Source organism: Pteropus medius, unplaced genomic scaffold, assembly GCF_902729225.1.
Source record: "Pteropus medius unplaced genomic scaffold, Ma_sr-lr_union100, whole genome shotgun sequence".
Taxonomy (NCBI): domain Eukaryota; kingdom Metazoa; phylum Chordata; class Mammalia; order Chiroptera; family Pteropodidae; genus Pteropus; species Pteropus medius.
In genome coordinates, this window is record NW_024356249.1 from 3,897,330 (window position 1) to 3,913,154 (window position 15,825).

General features: G+C 40.3%; 1 protein-coding gene across 1 annotated transcript in view; it reads left to right on the top strand.

Annotated features, from left to right (window-relative positions):
* DGKI (diacylglycerol kinase iota) overlaps positions 1-15,825 on the top strand; it is a 375,451-nt gene that overhangs the window by 179,122 nt on the left and 180,504 nt on the right. Inside the window, exons 9-10 of the mRNA XM_039860746.1 lie at positions 6,940-7,014; positions 7,562-7,660. Coding sequence (XP_039716680.1) covers positions 6,940-7,014; positions 7,562-7,660 — 174 coding nt within the window. The remainder of the gene's footprint in view (positions 1-6,939; positions 7,015-7,561; positions 7,661-15,825) is intronic.

Here is a 15,825-nt window from a genome sequence, read left to right on the forward strand (position 1 = left end):
AGTCCAGATGTTTTTCATTATGCTCCTTTTTATTGTCTTCTATGTTTTGGGGTATTGTAATAAAAAGAATAAAGAGAGCTAACTTTTATATGTTAGGAAATAATTTGAGTATTTGACATTCAGTATCTCATTTTATTATCACAGTACCCTATAAGGCAGGCATTCTGTTATTCCCACCTTAAGGCTTAGGAAATGAAGAACATGGAACTCAAATAATTATTTGGGTCCATATAGTTATTAAATAGCTTAAAGTGGCATTTGAACCCAGGAATTCCGATTCTGGAAACCAAGCTTTTAATAGTATGCCATTCTTCTCACTTACTATAGCAAGCCTTGCTCAATCAGATATCACAAACAACTTAAACTCTTCTGTTTCAGCTTCTTATCTGTGAGTACCTCATTCACAGGGTTTTCATGAGGACTGATGAGCTAAAAAAGCAAAATAGGTAAAGTATGTAGAATAGCCCCTGGCTTGTTGTAAATGCTCAGTAAACGTTAGCTCTTGTCATTTTCCTTCTTGTTGACTTTCAAAGGTGCAGGGTATCGAGCAAAGCTGTCTATCAACAGATGAAAACATTGGACGGTCACGTAGGAGTCAGGACAGACGTTATTGATCCCTGAGCCCTCTGTATTACAATGAAAGAGAATGGAAAGAGGATGAGATTTCTAATGAGAGTAGAAAGAGACAGAATAGAGGCCACAACCTGCCGTCTATTCTGCTCCCAAGCGTACCTCTACATACTACTGTAACTGTTGTATTTTACATTGTGGTGGGATTGCATGCTCGCTAGCATGATGTCTATTCCACGGCAGAGAGTGAAGTCCATTCATTTGTTGAAGAAAAGGATGGAAGAAGACTAGATGAGCATCCACACCCAGATAGTGGAAGGAGGAAGAGAATCCTGCACAGGCTATGATGGCACAGAATTTTATTATTAAAAATGGGAAGAAAATAGGGTAATCATCAATGTTAAATTCTGTAGACAGCAAAAAAATAATAAGGATTGAGAAAAGTCCTTGTGTTTGGGACCAGATCATTGATAACAATCAATGGGAAGAAAATAGGGTAATCATCAATGTTAAATTCTGTAGACAGCAAAAATAATAAGGATTGAGAAAAGTCCTTAAAATGGGAAGAAAATAGGGTAATCATCAATGTTAAATTCTGTAGACAGCAAAAAAATAATAAGATTGAGAAAAGTCCTTGTGTTTGGGACCAGATCATTGATAACAATCAAGATCATAGTTTGTAGAGTATGGAGTATGGGTGAAAACCTATTAGCTGTGATGTGGAAACAGTAAGATTAGAATTCATTGGAGACCTTAGAAAATGATAGAATTTGGAAGGTAGATGGAGAAAGCAGATAACATGTTTCCCCAACTTTCTGAATTTTTCTATCTATCTATCTATCTATCTATCTATCTATCTATCTATCTATCTATCTTTCTCTCTCTATGTCTCTCTCTGTAGATATATACACATGTATATGTGTTTTCCATATAGCTATATATATTTCTATATTCTATAATGCTGCTTAAAAATATGCTAAAGAAGATAATCTTAATAGTGTTAAGGAAACATTTAATTAACCATACTCAAAGATGCTGTTATATGTAGTGAGAGGTCCAAAGATGAATCAGCTATTCATCTGATGTCCACAAAGGGCATACTCTCCAGTGGGGAAAATAGACACAATAATCTAAATCACTGGGAAGCGCGTTTGTAGATTCGGGAAGGGCAGTTCAGCCACATAGTGGCCTTCGGATATCTGGGAAGGTTTGCCTCTTTGATCATTGTGCATCTTGTAGGAGAGATACTCAAAGGATGGCAAGAAGGGACCAGACGGGTTGGCTAAATCACCAGCAATGGTCAACGAGAAGCCTACATGTCTAAGACAGAGAATGCCCCTTAAGATGTAGAAACCCAGTGGAAACGTGGAGTGGGGTTGAGCACAGTTTCAGTCGTGGAGATCAATGTAGGCCAGACTGGAAATACGTCATTTGGGCTTGGTCTTGAAGAATGTGCAGGGTGTGTCATGGAGAAGAAGGATGAGGAAGGACAATGCAAGTTCCTAGGACATATCGAGATCAGTAGTAAGAGGGAGCACCGTATAGTCAGTTTTTTTTTGTCATGTTTGTATCTCAAAAAGTGACTCTAGAGTGGAGGAGTAAAAGAAGTCAACTTGGAAGTAAAATGGTCAGGAAAAGTGGGTTGTAAAGAGCTGGAACCAAACCACCTATCATCCTTCTCTGTTAGACAAGGGCTGGCTCCGAATGGATAATTTCTTCAAAACCAGTTGTGGAATTGGGAGCTGTGTGAAACCCTGATGGTAAGGAGAATTAGGGCTGTCTGGACGATTTCTGAGTTTCATCACCAAATTATTTAGAGAGACCTAGAAGTAAAATAGAATAGAAGGTAGATGACTTTAAGGATTTAAAAGAAAATCAAATTTTAAGATCAAGCCTGAATCTGTTGATATATTTGAAGTCAAAGTTATATTTAATGTTACAGGTGTCAGTTTTTCTCCTCTACACTGAAAATGGTAAAGGATGATATTTTGATTAGATAAACAAGGTAAAGATGTAAAGATGTTCAAATACTAGCGTAAGTGCTTTGGCTGAAGGAACGAGACCTGTGTTACATGAATATTTTATGGGGTCAACTTGTATGAGACTAGAGGTGTGTGTGTTTAATGAATGACATCATTCTACACATAATACTCTAAAACTTACCTTTCCTAGTGAAAAAATAAATCTTGGAGAAAAGTCTGTATTCATACATATAGATTTAACTCATTTTTAAATGACTGTATATAATTTATACTATGGAAATATTAGTTTATCTAGCCAACTCCCTACTGATGGATATTTACGTTGCTTCCAGTGGTCTTCTTATAAAAGGGCCATGATCAACTCTTTCCTAGCCTCGTATGGGCTTTCTTCATGCTAGTCCTTTCTCATTTCTTATGATTAGATATCTCAAATGCAAGAGAGATGACGTGTAATAGCAATGACCAACAATATTCCTCAAAATTGTCCAAGTTCTTTCTTTTGATCAGCTCTAAAGGTTAAGTAATACTTGCTGTGCTTTAGTCAAATGTGTCCGAGAAGCTGCCGAGACCCTGTCCGTAACTTTCGGAATGAGTTTTCTTTATTCTTCTGCCTGCCTATCCTCAAAACAACCTTTGTCCCAGTGGTGCAGCTGGAGGAGGGCAGTGAGAACACTCTTCGACAAAGGCCGTGATTCTCCTATTATCTGTCAGAGTTTTGTCCAGCATACGATAGCTGAAGGCTTCATTTGGGATGATGAAATGAGATATCTTCTCTTCGGATCTGTTATTATAACCAGTCCTTGCAATCCCATAACCTGGAAAAATTTCTAAAGAGTAATACGAGGTAATTAGGTTTCATTCTCGGTGGAGTGATTCACCCGTACGCATTTCTTAACAGCCCAGGAAGGAGTCATACTATGATAAAGATTTCGTTGATAAGATTATTTCTGTGGCAAGGTAAGACTGTCCCGATACCTGGTATAAGAAAACAAAAAAGCCTTTTTCTTTTACTAGGATTTTAACAAAAGAGTCGGCACATAATGTACAGGGGGTGAATGTTGTTGGAATCAGAAGCATGCAAACATCCACATGAGGGCTCAATGTTTCACTGACTTGATAGTGTTGAACTTGCTTGCCAAGTGAACCCTCCATGTCACTGAGTTAGCTGCCCTTGACAACACGGATGCTTTGTTTTAGAACACAGAATCGGTATTACAGGTTTCTTGAATATATCACCAACAATTCTACACAATAACGTCCTGATAAAATTTTCACGTTCTTGAAAAGTATTGTATTTTTAATTCTCACAATAATACTGGCCCATGCAGGGTAAGGAATACTGTATTTAGCAAAGCTAGGTGACTGGTCTTGTCACACATGGCTGGACCACAACCCAAATCTGCCTTCACATCCATCGGTTCCTCACTGAATCGTGCTGCCTTCTAAAAGAAGCTATATATTGAGACAGAGATACATATTTACACATAAACAGAAGGAAGCCTCAGGAATTGTGAGGTGTGCTGTGAAATTCCATACTGCTTATCTTTTGCTATTTGCCTATCCGTAGGGCTGTAAGCTTACTCAGAGCTCAAATAGAAGCGTCCAGGTACTGTAAGTCAACCACTGCTTGAGCTTTGCCCCTGGTTCTGTGAGATGAAGAAGCCTCAGATGCATTTGGCTCGGTGAGGCTCAGAAGCACTTGTATTTGCTACATCTGTGTTTTTAAAAAGCTGTTTTGTGTGTCTGTTCCCTATTAGAATTGAGTTCCTTGCCTGCTCTGTTTTCAGACATCAAGCCTTATTTTGGTGTGTTTTTCTAACTCTCTGTTTCCCAAACGTGCCTGATAGACAGACTCACTGGAAGAACTCTGATTTCTATGATCAGGCAAGTTTAGGAGACACTCTTAGCCTGATCTGTTAGACCTTTCTCTTGGAGTTTAATTATTGAATCCTGTCAAGAACCAAGAACCATAGTGTGTTTCTGCAAGCACTTGGCGTGCATCCTGCATTGCTCTTGGCAGTCAATGAACTAAAACCACAAACAAGTTAGGAGACAGGCATTCCACTCTCTAAGGATCCTTTCCAAAATCAGGAAAGACTCAGTAAGTGTTGTGAATTTTAATAATATTGATTCATTATTTCAACAATGATTTGAGTGCATACTATGTGCCAGGCATTTGTGCTAGGTGCTGGGGATATACAGCTGTGAACGAGGCAACTAACATTTATGGAAGTCCTTGTCATGGGATGGATATCAAGCTAACAGCTTCACATACTTTTTCTCGTTTAAACTTCACAACTCTTCTGTGAGGTAGGTATTATCACCTTCATTTTAAAATTAAGAAACTGTTATTTCAAAAGTTTGACTGACTTTGTCAAAGTCACAGATCTAGGATACAGGGGTATCCGGAATTCACAGCCAGTCTGTTGGATGCCACAGCTCAAGGTCATTACCCCATAGAGCTTCTACTTTATCATAGAACATATGTCTATTCACTCCCCTCTTTCTACTTCAGACAGAGGTTCTCAACTCTGGCTACACGTTAGAATTGTCCAGGGACCTTTTTAAAAAGTATCTTGGCCCAGGTTTTACCCCCAAATAAATTAAATACAAATATTCGATGGGGCCCGGGTATCAGCATTTTTTAAAAGCTCTCTGGGTAAGGCTAATGTGCACTGACGGCTGAGAACCACTCAGCATCATTAAATGACCTCGGATAGATACTGCCTCTGTCAGCCTAATAGTTTCTAGCATTCTTCATGGATCATTTGGCTCATTAAATGTTTAAAGACTCCAAATTATTTTTTTCTCTTTTAAACAAACTGAAAGTTGTCAAAATATAGCAAATACTTTAATAATGAAGAAGTCGCCCCAAAGAGGAGCATGATAATAGGTCCATGTAAAGAAGAATTCGGGAACTTGGGGCATCTCTCTGCAGGGGTAGCGTAGTCTAGAACGAGAGATGAGAAATAAGCTGGAGTCTAGAAAACCCGTGAGCTTCTGGGTCTCTCTTGGTGGGACTCAGAGAACCCGAAGCTCTTTTAACGTGATGAGGGAAGAAAATCTTGAGACAGATGATGGTTCAAGAAAGTGTCCTTCATCATTCACGGGCACAGGCCATAAGTCGACTTAATTTTTTTGAGGTCTAAATGAAAGTAAAATAAAAATTAAATGGTTTTAATCTTGCTAGCTTGGATGTATTAATGTAGGTACTCTAGACTAAGGTTTACTTTGAATGCTCTAAGAAAAAAAATACCTTAAATAGTAGAAGAATAGATATCTAAGTTCCGTCAAGCTGTTTGAAAACCCTTAACTGCTCAAACGACGCATGTGTATATACTTCTATAAGCTTTTAAGTTAAGAGTTCTGCATTCCAAGCTTTCACCACTTTGTTAAACATGTAGGATGTGGTAGTCATATTTGCCTTTGTGAAGAGGGCAATCTAATTAGTTATTGACTCTCCGCTAATTCAATCTGGTTTTGCTTGTCTTTAGCAAATGCGCTGTGACTGTCTCCCTGAGGGAGGTTCTTCTCAAAGCATCTCTATCAAATATTAAGAGTAAATGGTTAGTTTGAAGTAATCACAAAGTTACAGTGCATAAGATCCCCAGAAAGAGAGAGACAAGGAAAGTAAATTTGGAGTCATTGGGCTTCAACAAGTTAGAGGCACTTGGGTGAGAAGAAAAAATCAAGGCTTCCAGGGGAGGGAAGACTTTTTAAACCAAGGGGTCTTCAGAAAGAGGGGAGGGGGGAAAGAAAGAGAATGACTGCTACTCTACTATTATGAGTAACCGAAGGTCGAGTCTTATCTCCACATTTTAAAACTCAACCATCAATGCTGAGAGGATAGTTGGATCACGAAGTTCCATTGAGTCACTTTATGACCATTACTTAAAACAGTCATTACCAAAAAAAAAAAAAAAAAAGTCAACAGTGGAAAAGAAAAAAAAGAAAAACATGAAAAATGGCCTCCTTTTTTACATTTCCACATAGGTGATCTCCATACCAGGAGATGAACTTGAACTTGGTTGGGCGGGAGACGGACCTGGTTGGGCGGGAGACTGGAGCCCCTCAGAGAATTTGGGATTCTTCCATTTTTACTGGGAGGGTTGGCAGGTATAACATGTGTTGTTATGTGAGTCCATGAGAGCCTCCAGGGTTCTAACTCCCTGCCTCTCCGTGTGGTGGGGAGTCGGTCGCTCGCCCTGAAGCACCCGACTGGTTTCTGTCTGTGGCTTACCCATGAACAGTGGCTTGGAAGTGTCAAAGCATGAGAAGCATGCGGTCGAACAGCATGTACTGCCATCACCTTCTACATGGTTCTGCATGGGAAAGCTAGAGGGGACCATCTGCCTGCTGGGCTCAGGTGTCACCTTCTTCCCCACAGAACTCTCTGAAGGCTTCCAATCGGAAGAAGAAGAGAACAAGCTTTAAAAGGAAAGCCAGTAAAAGAGGATCTGAAGTGAGTGTTTTGATGAAATACATCCTCCTTTCCATAGCCTTCTCTGCCTGACGCAGTCTGGCTCAGACGCATTGTTTTGATATACCTCCTACCACCGTTTTCTCATTTACTGTAATCTAACCACACTGGAATTCTCTATATACGTATAAAATGTGTGTGTGATGTGTGTGTGTGTGTGTGTGTGTGTGTATTTTTTTTCAGTGTAACCCCCTACCACTTTGCAGAGAATTTGCACTAGTCTGTGGAAGTATTATCCCAAAGATGATGAAGATGAAGAATAAGAGCTAACATTTCTAGAATGCTTAGAGTATACAGAATAAAACCAAAAGCATGGCTTAATTGTTAGGGGCAAACGATAGCTTGAGATACTTCTAAGCTTTCTCCGGAGTGTCCTATTAAGAGTAAGCCCAGTGCAAAAAGTTGTATCTTTCATTTTTATTTTTTGCAAGGGTGGGGGGTGGCGCTAGTCGTTTCCCACTTCCATGGCGTCGGGGCTGCCTTTCAAGTCGTGGATGTACGTCTCAACGGTGCCACTTTCTTCCTTCAGCAGGAAAACAAAGGCCGTCCCTTTGTGATAAAACCAGTCTCTTCTCCTCTCATGAAACCCTTGCTTGTGTTTGTGAACCCCAAGAGTGGAGGCAACCAGGTGAGTCATTTTTCATGAGTTTAACGTGGAAGCTACAATGCTTTCTTGAAAACACAGGATTCTCAGCATCCGTTAAAATAGCGCCACTTAGGACCCGAAGCAGTGGAAGACAACCAGCTTCTGACGGACAAAGTCATTGACAGCCTTATACATTACAGGGCTGGGTGAAGCCTGGAGGTTGTTTGGTTTGTCCCTCTGCTTCCACAGATGACTATGGCAGAGACATGCAGAAACTTGACTGCCAACACGTTCCTTACCGATTCTCAAGAAAGGTCATTCCACAATCTCTCTTAGTTAATACGTTTCAGGGTTTCTTAACTCTCAGAGTTAGGAAACCCTTTATGAACTTATTTGTATGTCTTCCTGTTGTAATTTAGACCTGGTGACTTTTGTTACTAACCTCAGAGGAAAGAGAGAATGAGGATTCCTCATCCATGATAATGACCAACAAGCACCACCAATGCTATCAAAATGATCAAAAAAACAGGTTTCGTTTGCTCCTCACTCAAATCCGATGATGTGATTAGTATTAACTTCATTTGAGAATAAAGAAATAGCCTTAGAAAACTTAAGATTAGTGACATACCTAAAGTACCACAGCTTTTTGAAGGACAAAGAGCTGGAATCCAGGTCTTCATCTTTTCATCAAATTCCCCTTCCCATTCTCTGAAGCTTCTTATCAACGTTCTTCTGTGGGTTTTGATTTTCTCTTATTTTCATGTGAGATTGGATGATAAGACATTTTCTGTGTACACTTTGAGACAACATTCCTTGACGTTTCACACAATATGACTTAAAGATTTGAAACTATTTAGTCACCCCATAGAAAGAGGGCGGTCATCTAATTAGAATTGACCCAGTAGTCCAAGATGATGTTCTTATTACTACAGATAATAGGTCTTTTCCAGAATTCATTGATTATAGCAGAACTTCTTTTATGGGAGCTTATAATAAAGAAAATATTATTTCTCCTTTCTTCCTTTTTTTTTCTTCAAAATTCTTGATAATTTGCTATTAAAAATCTCTGTTAACATTGTAGAGAACAGGGTAAAGAAATGTGTTGTAAGGAAAGAAATAATCTATTTTCAACCTTCCACTTTTTTGAGTTGCTGAGTGATCTTCACGTAGTGATGGTGAAGGCTCTAAACCTGCAGAGAAGCCTCTTAGGAGCAACATGCAGTTTGCCCTGAACCATACTGCCCCCCTCCCCCACCCCAGCTCTGGTCTCCTAAAGCTTGATGAGGTGTGGGCTGTGTTTAGGGACCATGGAATGGAGCAAAGCTAATGTAATTGACTCCATGATTTTGGCCACCTGAGCACCGCATGCTAATTAATGCCAAATATATTTTATCATGACAGCCATTATATAAAGTCATTATAAGCTTTTTTGCCTAGGACATGCAGAAGCTTGTAGGTGATCCCTGCCTTTGAGGAGCAGACCGTTCAGTAAAGATACAGCCCGTTCCTATTCTAATCTCTGTCTAAATTATTAATGATGGGGACTTCAGGGATGATCTAATGTTGCTTCCTACTTCACCAAATAGGAAACAGCAAAAGAAACTTAAGTGGATTTTCTAAGGACATCTTGTTTGTTAATGACACAAAAGGGCCAAATGGGAAAAATAATTTCAAACAACATTAACTATATGTGAGTTCTAAATTGAGTGGATCAGACCACAAGTGCTGCCGAATTTTAGAGGCCAGCAGTGACTTGGGAGTGCTAAGGAAATGGTGCCATGGAAATAGCCGAAATAGAAGAGGATCCTACTTGGTCACGCAGAGGAGAGAGGGCTGGAGTAATGCCCCTTTCCTTCTCTCTACTGTGGCAAATTCCTGCTTATCCTTTAAGGCTCAATAGCACCTTTCCGAGCCGTTTCTCAAAATTCATCTCCCTGAGCATCGTGCTCCCACAGCCTTTGGTACTATGTGAGGGGCAGCGCAAGTGCTCTGCGAATGTCTGTGCTGCTGAGATACAGGCTCCGTCAAGGGTGGCACCTTTGAACTTCCGATTTCCAGTTCAAGGGTGGCACCTTTGAACTTCCGATTTCCAGTTCACGGCGTATAGTAGTAAACGAATAATTGTATAATAAATAACACTAATAGAAGAACGAATGTCTTAGTGAAAATGATTCATTTTGAGGACAGTATGGTGAGTAGAGCGTTCATATTAAGTTATTAGAAATGCGATTAGGTAAAGATTGGAATGAACCAGTGTCTTAAAACATGGCTGAGGATTTTGGATTTGGATGATGGAAACTAGTTTTTTGCTGTTTTAAGTTTTTATTTTTTGTTTAAAAAATATTTTATATTTTGAACAAAGGAGTAATATGACATAAGCATCTTTAAGAAAAATTAATTTGACACGCAGAGAATATATGTAAGTCAGGAGGCTGTTCACATAAACTTCAGCATAAATTGGATAGATGGGTAGGTCAATGGATAGATAGATTGAGCAGATGGATGGGTGGGTGGTTGGGTGGCTCATAGATGAATGAGTGGATGATGACTGGGTCAGTGGACAAATGGACTAAATGGATGGACGTGTGGATGGATGGATAGATGGACAGATGAATGAATGGAATATACAAAGGGAAGTAAAGCATTAAGATTTTACAACAGATTACCTAGACAGTGGCTTTGTTATTCATGGGTTTTCAGGAATGGGAAAGATTATTTGGGGAAAGAGGTTGAGGTGTGTTAGAGGAATCTGAGATCACAGTGAGATATTCAAATACAAAAAATACTCAGTTATTAGAGACAAAAGACTTAATGACTTTGCTGTCATTTTATGCATTTTGGCTGGTGAATGTGTTGCCTTAATGATGTCACATCCAGAATATCTAAGATTCTCAGAAGTATGGCTAACCAAATAAAAATGAATATCACATAACTGAATTTCTGTATACTTCCTCTATAAATAGAATTCTTTACTAAGCCTAATAAATCTGAAGAACATTGTCTCTAAGCACAGCGTGAAATGTCGAGAAAGCTGTAAAGAAACCCAAACAGCTACGTACATACGATTAGAATCACTCCAACTGACTTCCAGCTGCTTAGTATATTTGTGTTCCCATCTTCGGTCTTAGGAAGGCTCGGCTTGATCCCTCGATTGTAGTGGGCAGGGAAGAGTCATAATCTGAGATGGCCTCACTCCTGCTGGGACGAGCCTTTTCCCAAACCGTGTCTGTAATGTGCCCTTAACATTGCCAGTCAGGACAGATTCAGCTGTAGAAGTGGGAGTCAGAGAGTGAATTAAGTCTTCCTCATTGGGCAAAATGGAATCACAGGAAGGAAATTTCTCGTTCTTCAGCTCCCTTGAATCCCATTTCCTCCACACTTTAGCCCCGCACCCCCTTTCTATCTCTAACCTGAATGAGCCATAGTTGAGACAAAGTGAGGAAGGAAAAGAAAGGCTGGCCATGAAAACGAGGCAAGTGAACTCCTAGAAGGGGAAATTGGGAAGATGTATCCCTTCTCCTCCAAAGTTCCTTTTTCTGGAGTTTTCTGCACTCAAAGCTTACATAGTGTGGAGCTCTGTTTTGAGAAGGGAGACTGTTCACTTTTACCTACCTGATAGGCAAGTTGAGACTGGTAACGTGACCCACACATCATGGTGGTCTGACATAAGAACCTTTGAAATACTCATCATAATTCTTCATTCAGAAATTTTCAGTATCAAGAAAATTCAGGAAACTTCAGTCCAAAATTATTGTTCTCTTCCAGGTAGATTCTGTTTGAACATGTGACTCTTACTCCCTTCCAGTTGGTCCAGTGGTTGTCAAATTTTTGTGTAAATACAAAACTCCGAGACACTTATTAAAATCTCCCTGTCCCAGAAAATCTAATACAGCGGGCGAGGCCCAGGAATGTCAACACTTAGTGAGCATCTCAGGAGATTCTGATGTGGGTAGTTTGTGGAACACTTACAGAAACATCTTCAGAGTCATTTTGGGGTCTCTGAGGATACCTGGGGCTTGTGCAGGGAACACAGCAGGTGAGAACTTGAGATAGATATTCATTGATTTTTTTTTTTTTTTTTTTTTTTTTTTGCGAGAGGGAGAGGGAGAGTCAGAGACTAGCATCTTGGCTTGCCTTTATATCTTTAAGGCTGCTCATCTCTTAGCTTTTAGCAGTGGTTCTCAACCCTCGCCGTACAGCAGAATAACCTGGGCAGCTTTTAAAACTTGGTGATGCCTTCTTCACTCCATACTAATTAAACAGACTCTGGGAAGGTAGGACCCCTTAACTGGTACAAGCGCCCCAGTTTATTTCTTTGCATAGCTGATGTTCAGAACGATGGACTTTCTTCTCAAGCGTTAACAAGCACATGAATTGCTTGGGGATCATGTTAAAATGCAGATTCTGACTCAGGAGTCAGGGAGTGGCCCTGAAATTCTGCTTCACTAACAAGCCCACAGGTGGCGCTGTTGCTGTTTCACTCTGCCATTCCTAAAAAACCGCTTTGTTGTTGTTGTTAAATCCTAATTCTTGCCTTTTAATTGACTTATTCTGCTCATCTGCCTCTAGACATAAAAATCTCACCTCTTTTCTGTTCTTGAAACTTAGGCTTTAAATTCAAAAACAAAAAATGAACAAAAACCTTGTAGAGGCTTCCGTTCCTTTACTAATTAGACTATATCGCCATCTGCTGGCAAGTAAAATACCTGTAGCGTCTTTTCTTCCTACAGTACTTTGTGCACGGAAAAATTCCAGCACCTTGCAGGAATATATTGAGATGAACAGATATAGGAACCGCTTCTATGTCCTTCTTTAAAATAATCCTTTCTTTAAAACAGTTACTTTACCATAATCATATCTGTTTTTCTAACACTTAAGGTTGAGATGATACGGGGTGTTCTGCAGAGCTTTAGAACTATTGTTATTACCAGGATCTGAATTATTTGAGGGAGCAACCATTGGAATCAGGGGCCATAATATCAACTTTGAGTGTTTCCTCCTGGGGAGAAGAGTTTGTACAGGGAACATAAAGCTTACTCCCGCATGATCCCTTCCTCTGTACGGAATCCTGAGGGCTCCAGAAATAAACCCCATCTCTTCCACGTATCTCTGCTTTAACTTCAAAACGTATGATTTTTCTTAGATGCCTTGAACTCATTAGCATCTTTCTACCTGAGTCTGACAGACCCTTCTGACATCTCCCAGTGGTTCCTGCTTTCACACTGTCTCTCCTTCACGCTCCCTCGTGAATTTTATCTTCCAGTGACGTAAATGACAAGTTCAGGATTAAGCAGGTGTTCTGACCACCAGAGTGATTCTAGCTAGCTGGTCCTGAGAGTCGGGAGGTCCAGATGCTGGCATCTCCCTGTTCAATGGGAAATCCCAGAACTGAGGTATGGCACAAGTTGGACACGCCTGGATCGGCACCCCCAGGGATCTTATTGGTGGTTTGTAGGCAGAGGGGGTGTTCGGTCTGTGGTCAGGCTCACGTTCTGTGGAACCCGATTAAGTTCACATCGCCCTCAGCAGACAGGCTTCCCCAGACTGGGCTGCCCCTCCTAAGTCGGGGGCAAGTCCACCAAAGTGGGGAGAAGGAGGAGACAAAAAATGTCAATAACTTCAAATATTTGAGTTCCCAAACTGTTTCTAAATACTTGGACCAATGACCTCAAGGAAGGTGTTATTTTCTGCAGTGCTCAACCTGGGGATAAATCAAGAATCATTATGTTAGGATGAAATTTTAGTCTCCTAAAACTTAATAGGCTGGAAAGAGGGCAGAATGGCAGTCAGTTGATGATGGCACCTGTCAAATTTCAATCTCGAGATCTTCTTGTCAAGCCAGCCTCACAGATGGAATGAAAACAACTAAACAATAAATCTGTGGTGTGACTCTTTCCCAAGTCACAATATTGGTGGGAATATAGGAGTGGCTGTCTTCATCTGCTCAGGCTACTGTAACAGAATACTATAGACTGGGTGGCTGATAAACAACAGAAATTTGTTTTTCACAGTTCTGGAGTCTAGAAGTCCAAGATCAAGGCACCAGCCATTTTGGTGTCTGGTGAGAACTCACCAGCCATCAAAGACAGCCATCTTCTCACGGCGTCCTTACATGGCAGCAGAGGGAGAGAGCTTTCTGGGGTCTCTTTTACAAGGGTGCTAATCCCATTTACGAGGGCTCCACCCTCATGGCCTAAGCACCTCTCTAAGACCCCCTCCCTAACACCATCATATTGAGGGGTAGGATTTCATCATCTGAATTTCAGAGGAATACAAACATTCAGTCTGTAACAGTGGCTAAGAATCCCCCACTAAACCATCTAGCCTATTTGATAGCTGTAGGACCTGGATGTCTAGCTCCTCAATCTGTAGCTAAACTCGTGTATCAAACGTAAGTCTGACTCTCCAAATTAAAACATTTCGGCGATTGTTTTCTGTAAAATAAAGCCCAAGCTCCTTATCATGTCTGACTTCATCTACAGCTTGGGCTGTGTCGTCTCCCATTATTCCTGCCCCATGGTTTGAAGACTGGACAGGATGTGGTTCTTCTGTGACCTGTCTTGCCATGTCTTGTGCCTTTACCCTAAAACTTCTTCCTCTACTTATCTTTCAAGACAAAGTCCAGGTATCATATGTAGGAAGCCTCCATCCAATCCCCAAACTTGGGCTTATAGTATCTCTGGTTACTCGGATTTCTCAGTAGGCCTCTCTAACATAGCATTTACCATCTTTAATCAACTAATTTATTGCATTGTTCTCATTCTGAGCTCTTGAGTGTGCTCACGAGCACAGAGTCGGAGCCCAATACATGTACATTAAGTAAATTAGTTATTCCTTTCGTGTTGTTTGGGAACGGTCTGAAATAATCACTTGGTGACATCCTCCTCCCACTACCTTTTTGTCTTTGGGCATTTCCTATTGTCTGGGCAGTTCTTTCCAGGCTTTAGATAATAATTCTGTGATAATACCTCCATGGCAAGGCTCCCTGAGTAACACATCCAAATGTCGTGACCCAGGCGAGAGTTACGGTTCTTTGATGAAGACCGAAGTACTGTTTGAGCTGACCCATCCTTCACCGATTCTCCGTATCCCCAAATCATTATATTTCATTTCCTGAATAATGCATAGAACTTCCCCTTGAGAGCAGCATCTTCTCTGTGTTGTCCATCTCTCTGTGCCTAGAACATAGTGGGTGAGTGAATGAATCCTGTTTATTTCTCTCTAGAACAATCTACTTATCTTCTGGGAGGTCGTTTTCTCCCCACCCATCCTGTTCCCTAGCACCCCAGAGGAATACCCATTCTCACAATATCTTAAAAAGTTCTGTGGTCCATGAGGTATTACATCTACAACTGTACATATGAAAACCCTCTCCAGAGTGTAATGGAATTGACATGTAAGCCACATTTTCGTTTCGAGAAAGCTAGACCCTTGCACAAAAGTTGCCGCTTTGGCATGTGGCGTATGGCACGTGATAACTATGAGCGTGCTGGAGACTTGTTAGTGAATGATAATTTTGTAAATGACTGCGTATATTCAATACTGCTGGTGAGAAACAATTAAATTACTCATTTCCTGGTGAATTAGTGTTTGTCAAACTATTCAGTCCTATTGACTGAATTACCTCTATTAAAGCCCTAAACTAGCTTATCCCAGAGGTAACAGGAGAGTTAACAGAACTGACTTAAATGTGTGTGATACCTTTCTGTTCCGCCCACTAGGACTGATTTAACACAATGCACTGTGTTCATTTAGACACTTATCATTTTTGCTAATGAGTATATTTTAGAAAGATTATCTATTAAAAAAAGTTATTTATTTATTTTTTTTTTACGGTGACATTAGTTAACGAAATCCAATAAGTTTCGGCTGTACACTTTAACAGTAAGGCATATAGATATTTACACTGTGTGTTCACCCATAGTTAGATTTCTTTCTGTCACCACATATTTGACCCCCTTTACCCTAACTTCCTCCCCTCTCCCCCCTCGCCTCTGGTAACTACTGGTCTATAGTCCATGTCCATGAGTCTCTGTCCTGTTTATTTGTTGCTTTTAGGTTTCTATCCCATATATAAGTGATATCATGTGATTTTCTACTTTTTCTATTTGGCTTATTTCACTTAGCATGATTATCTCGAGGTCCCTCCATGTTGTCGCAAATGGCAATATTTCATTTCTTCTTATAGCTGAGTAATATTCCATTGT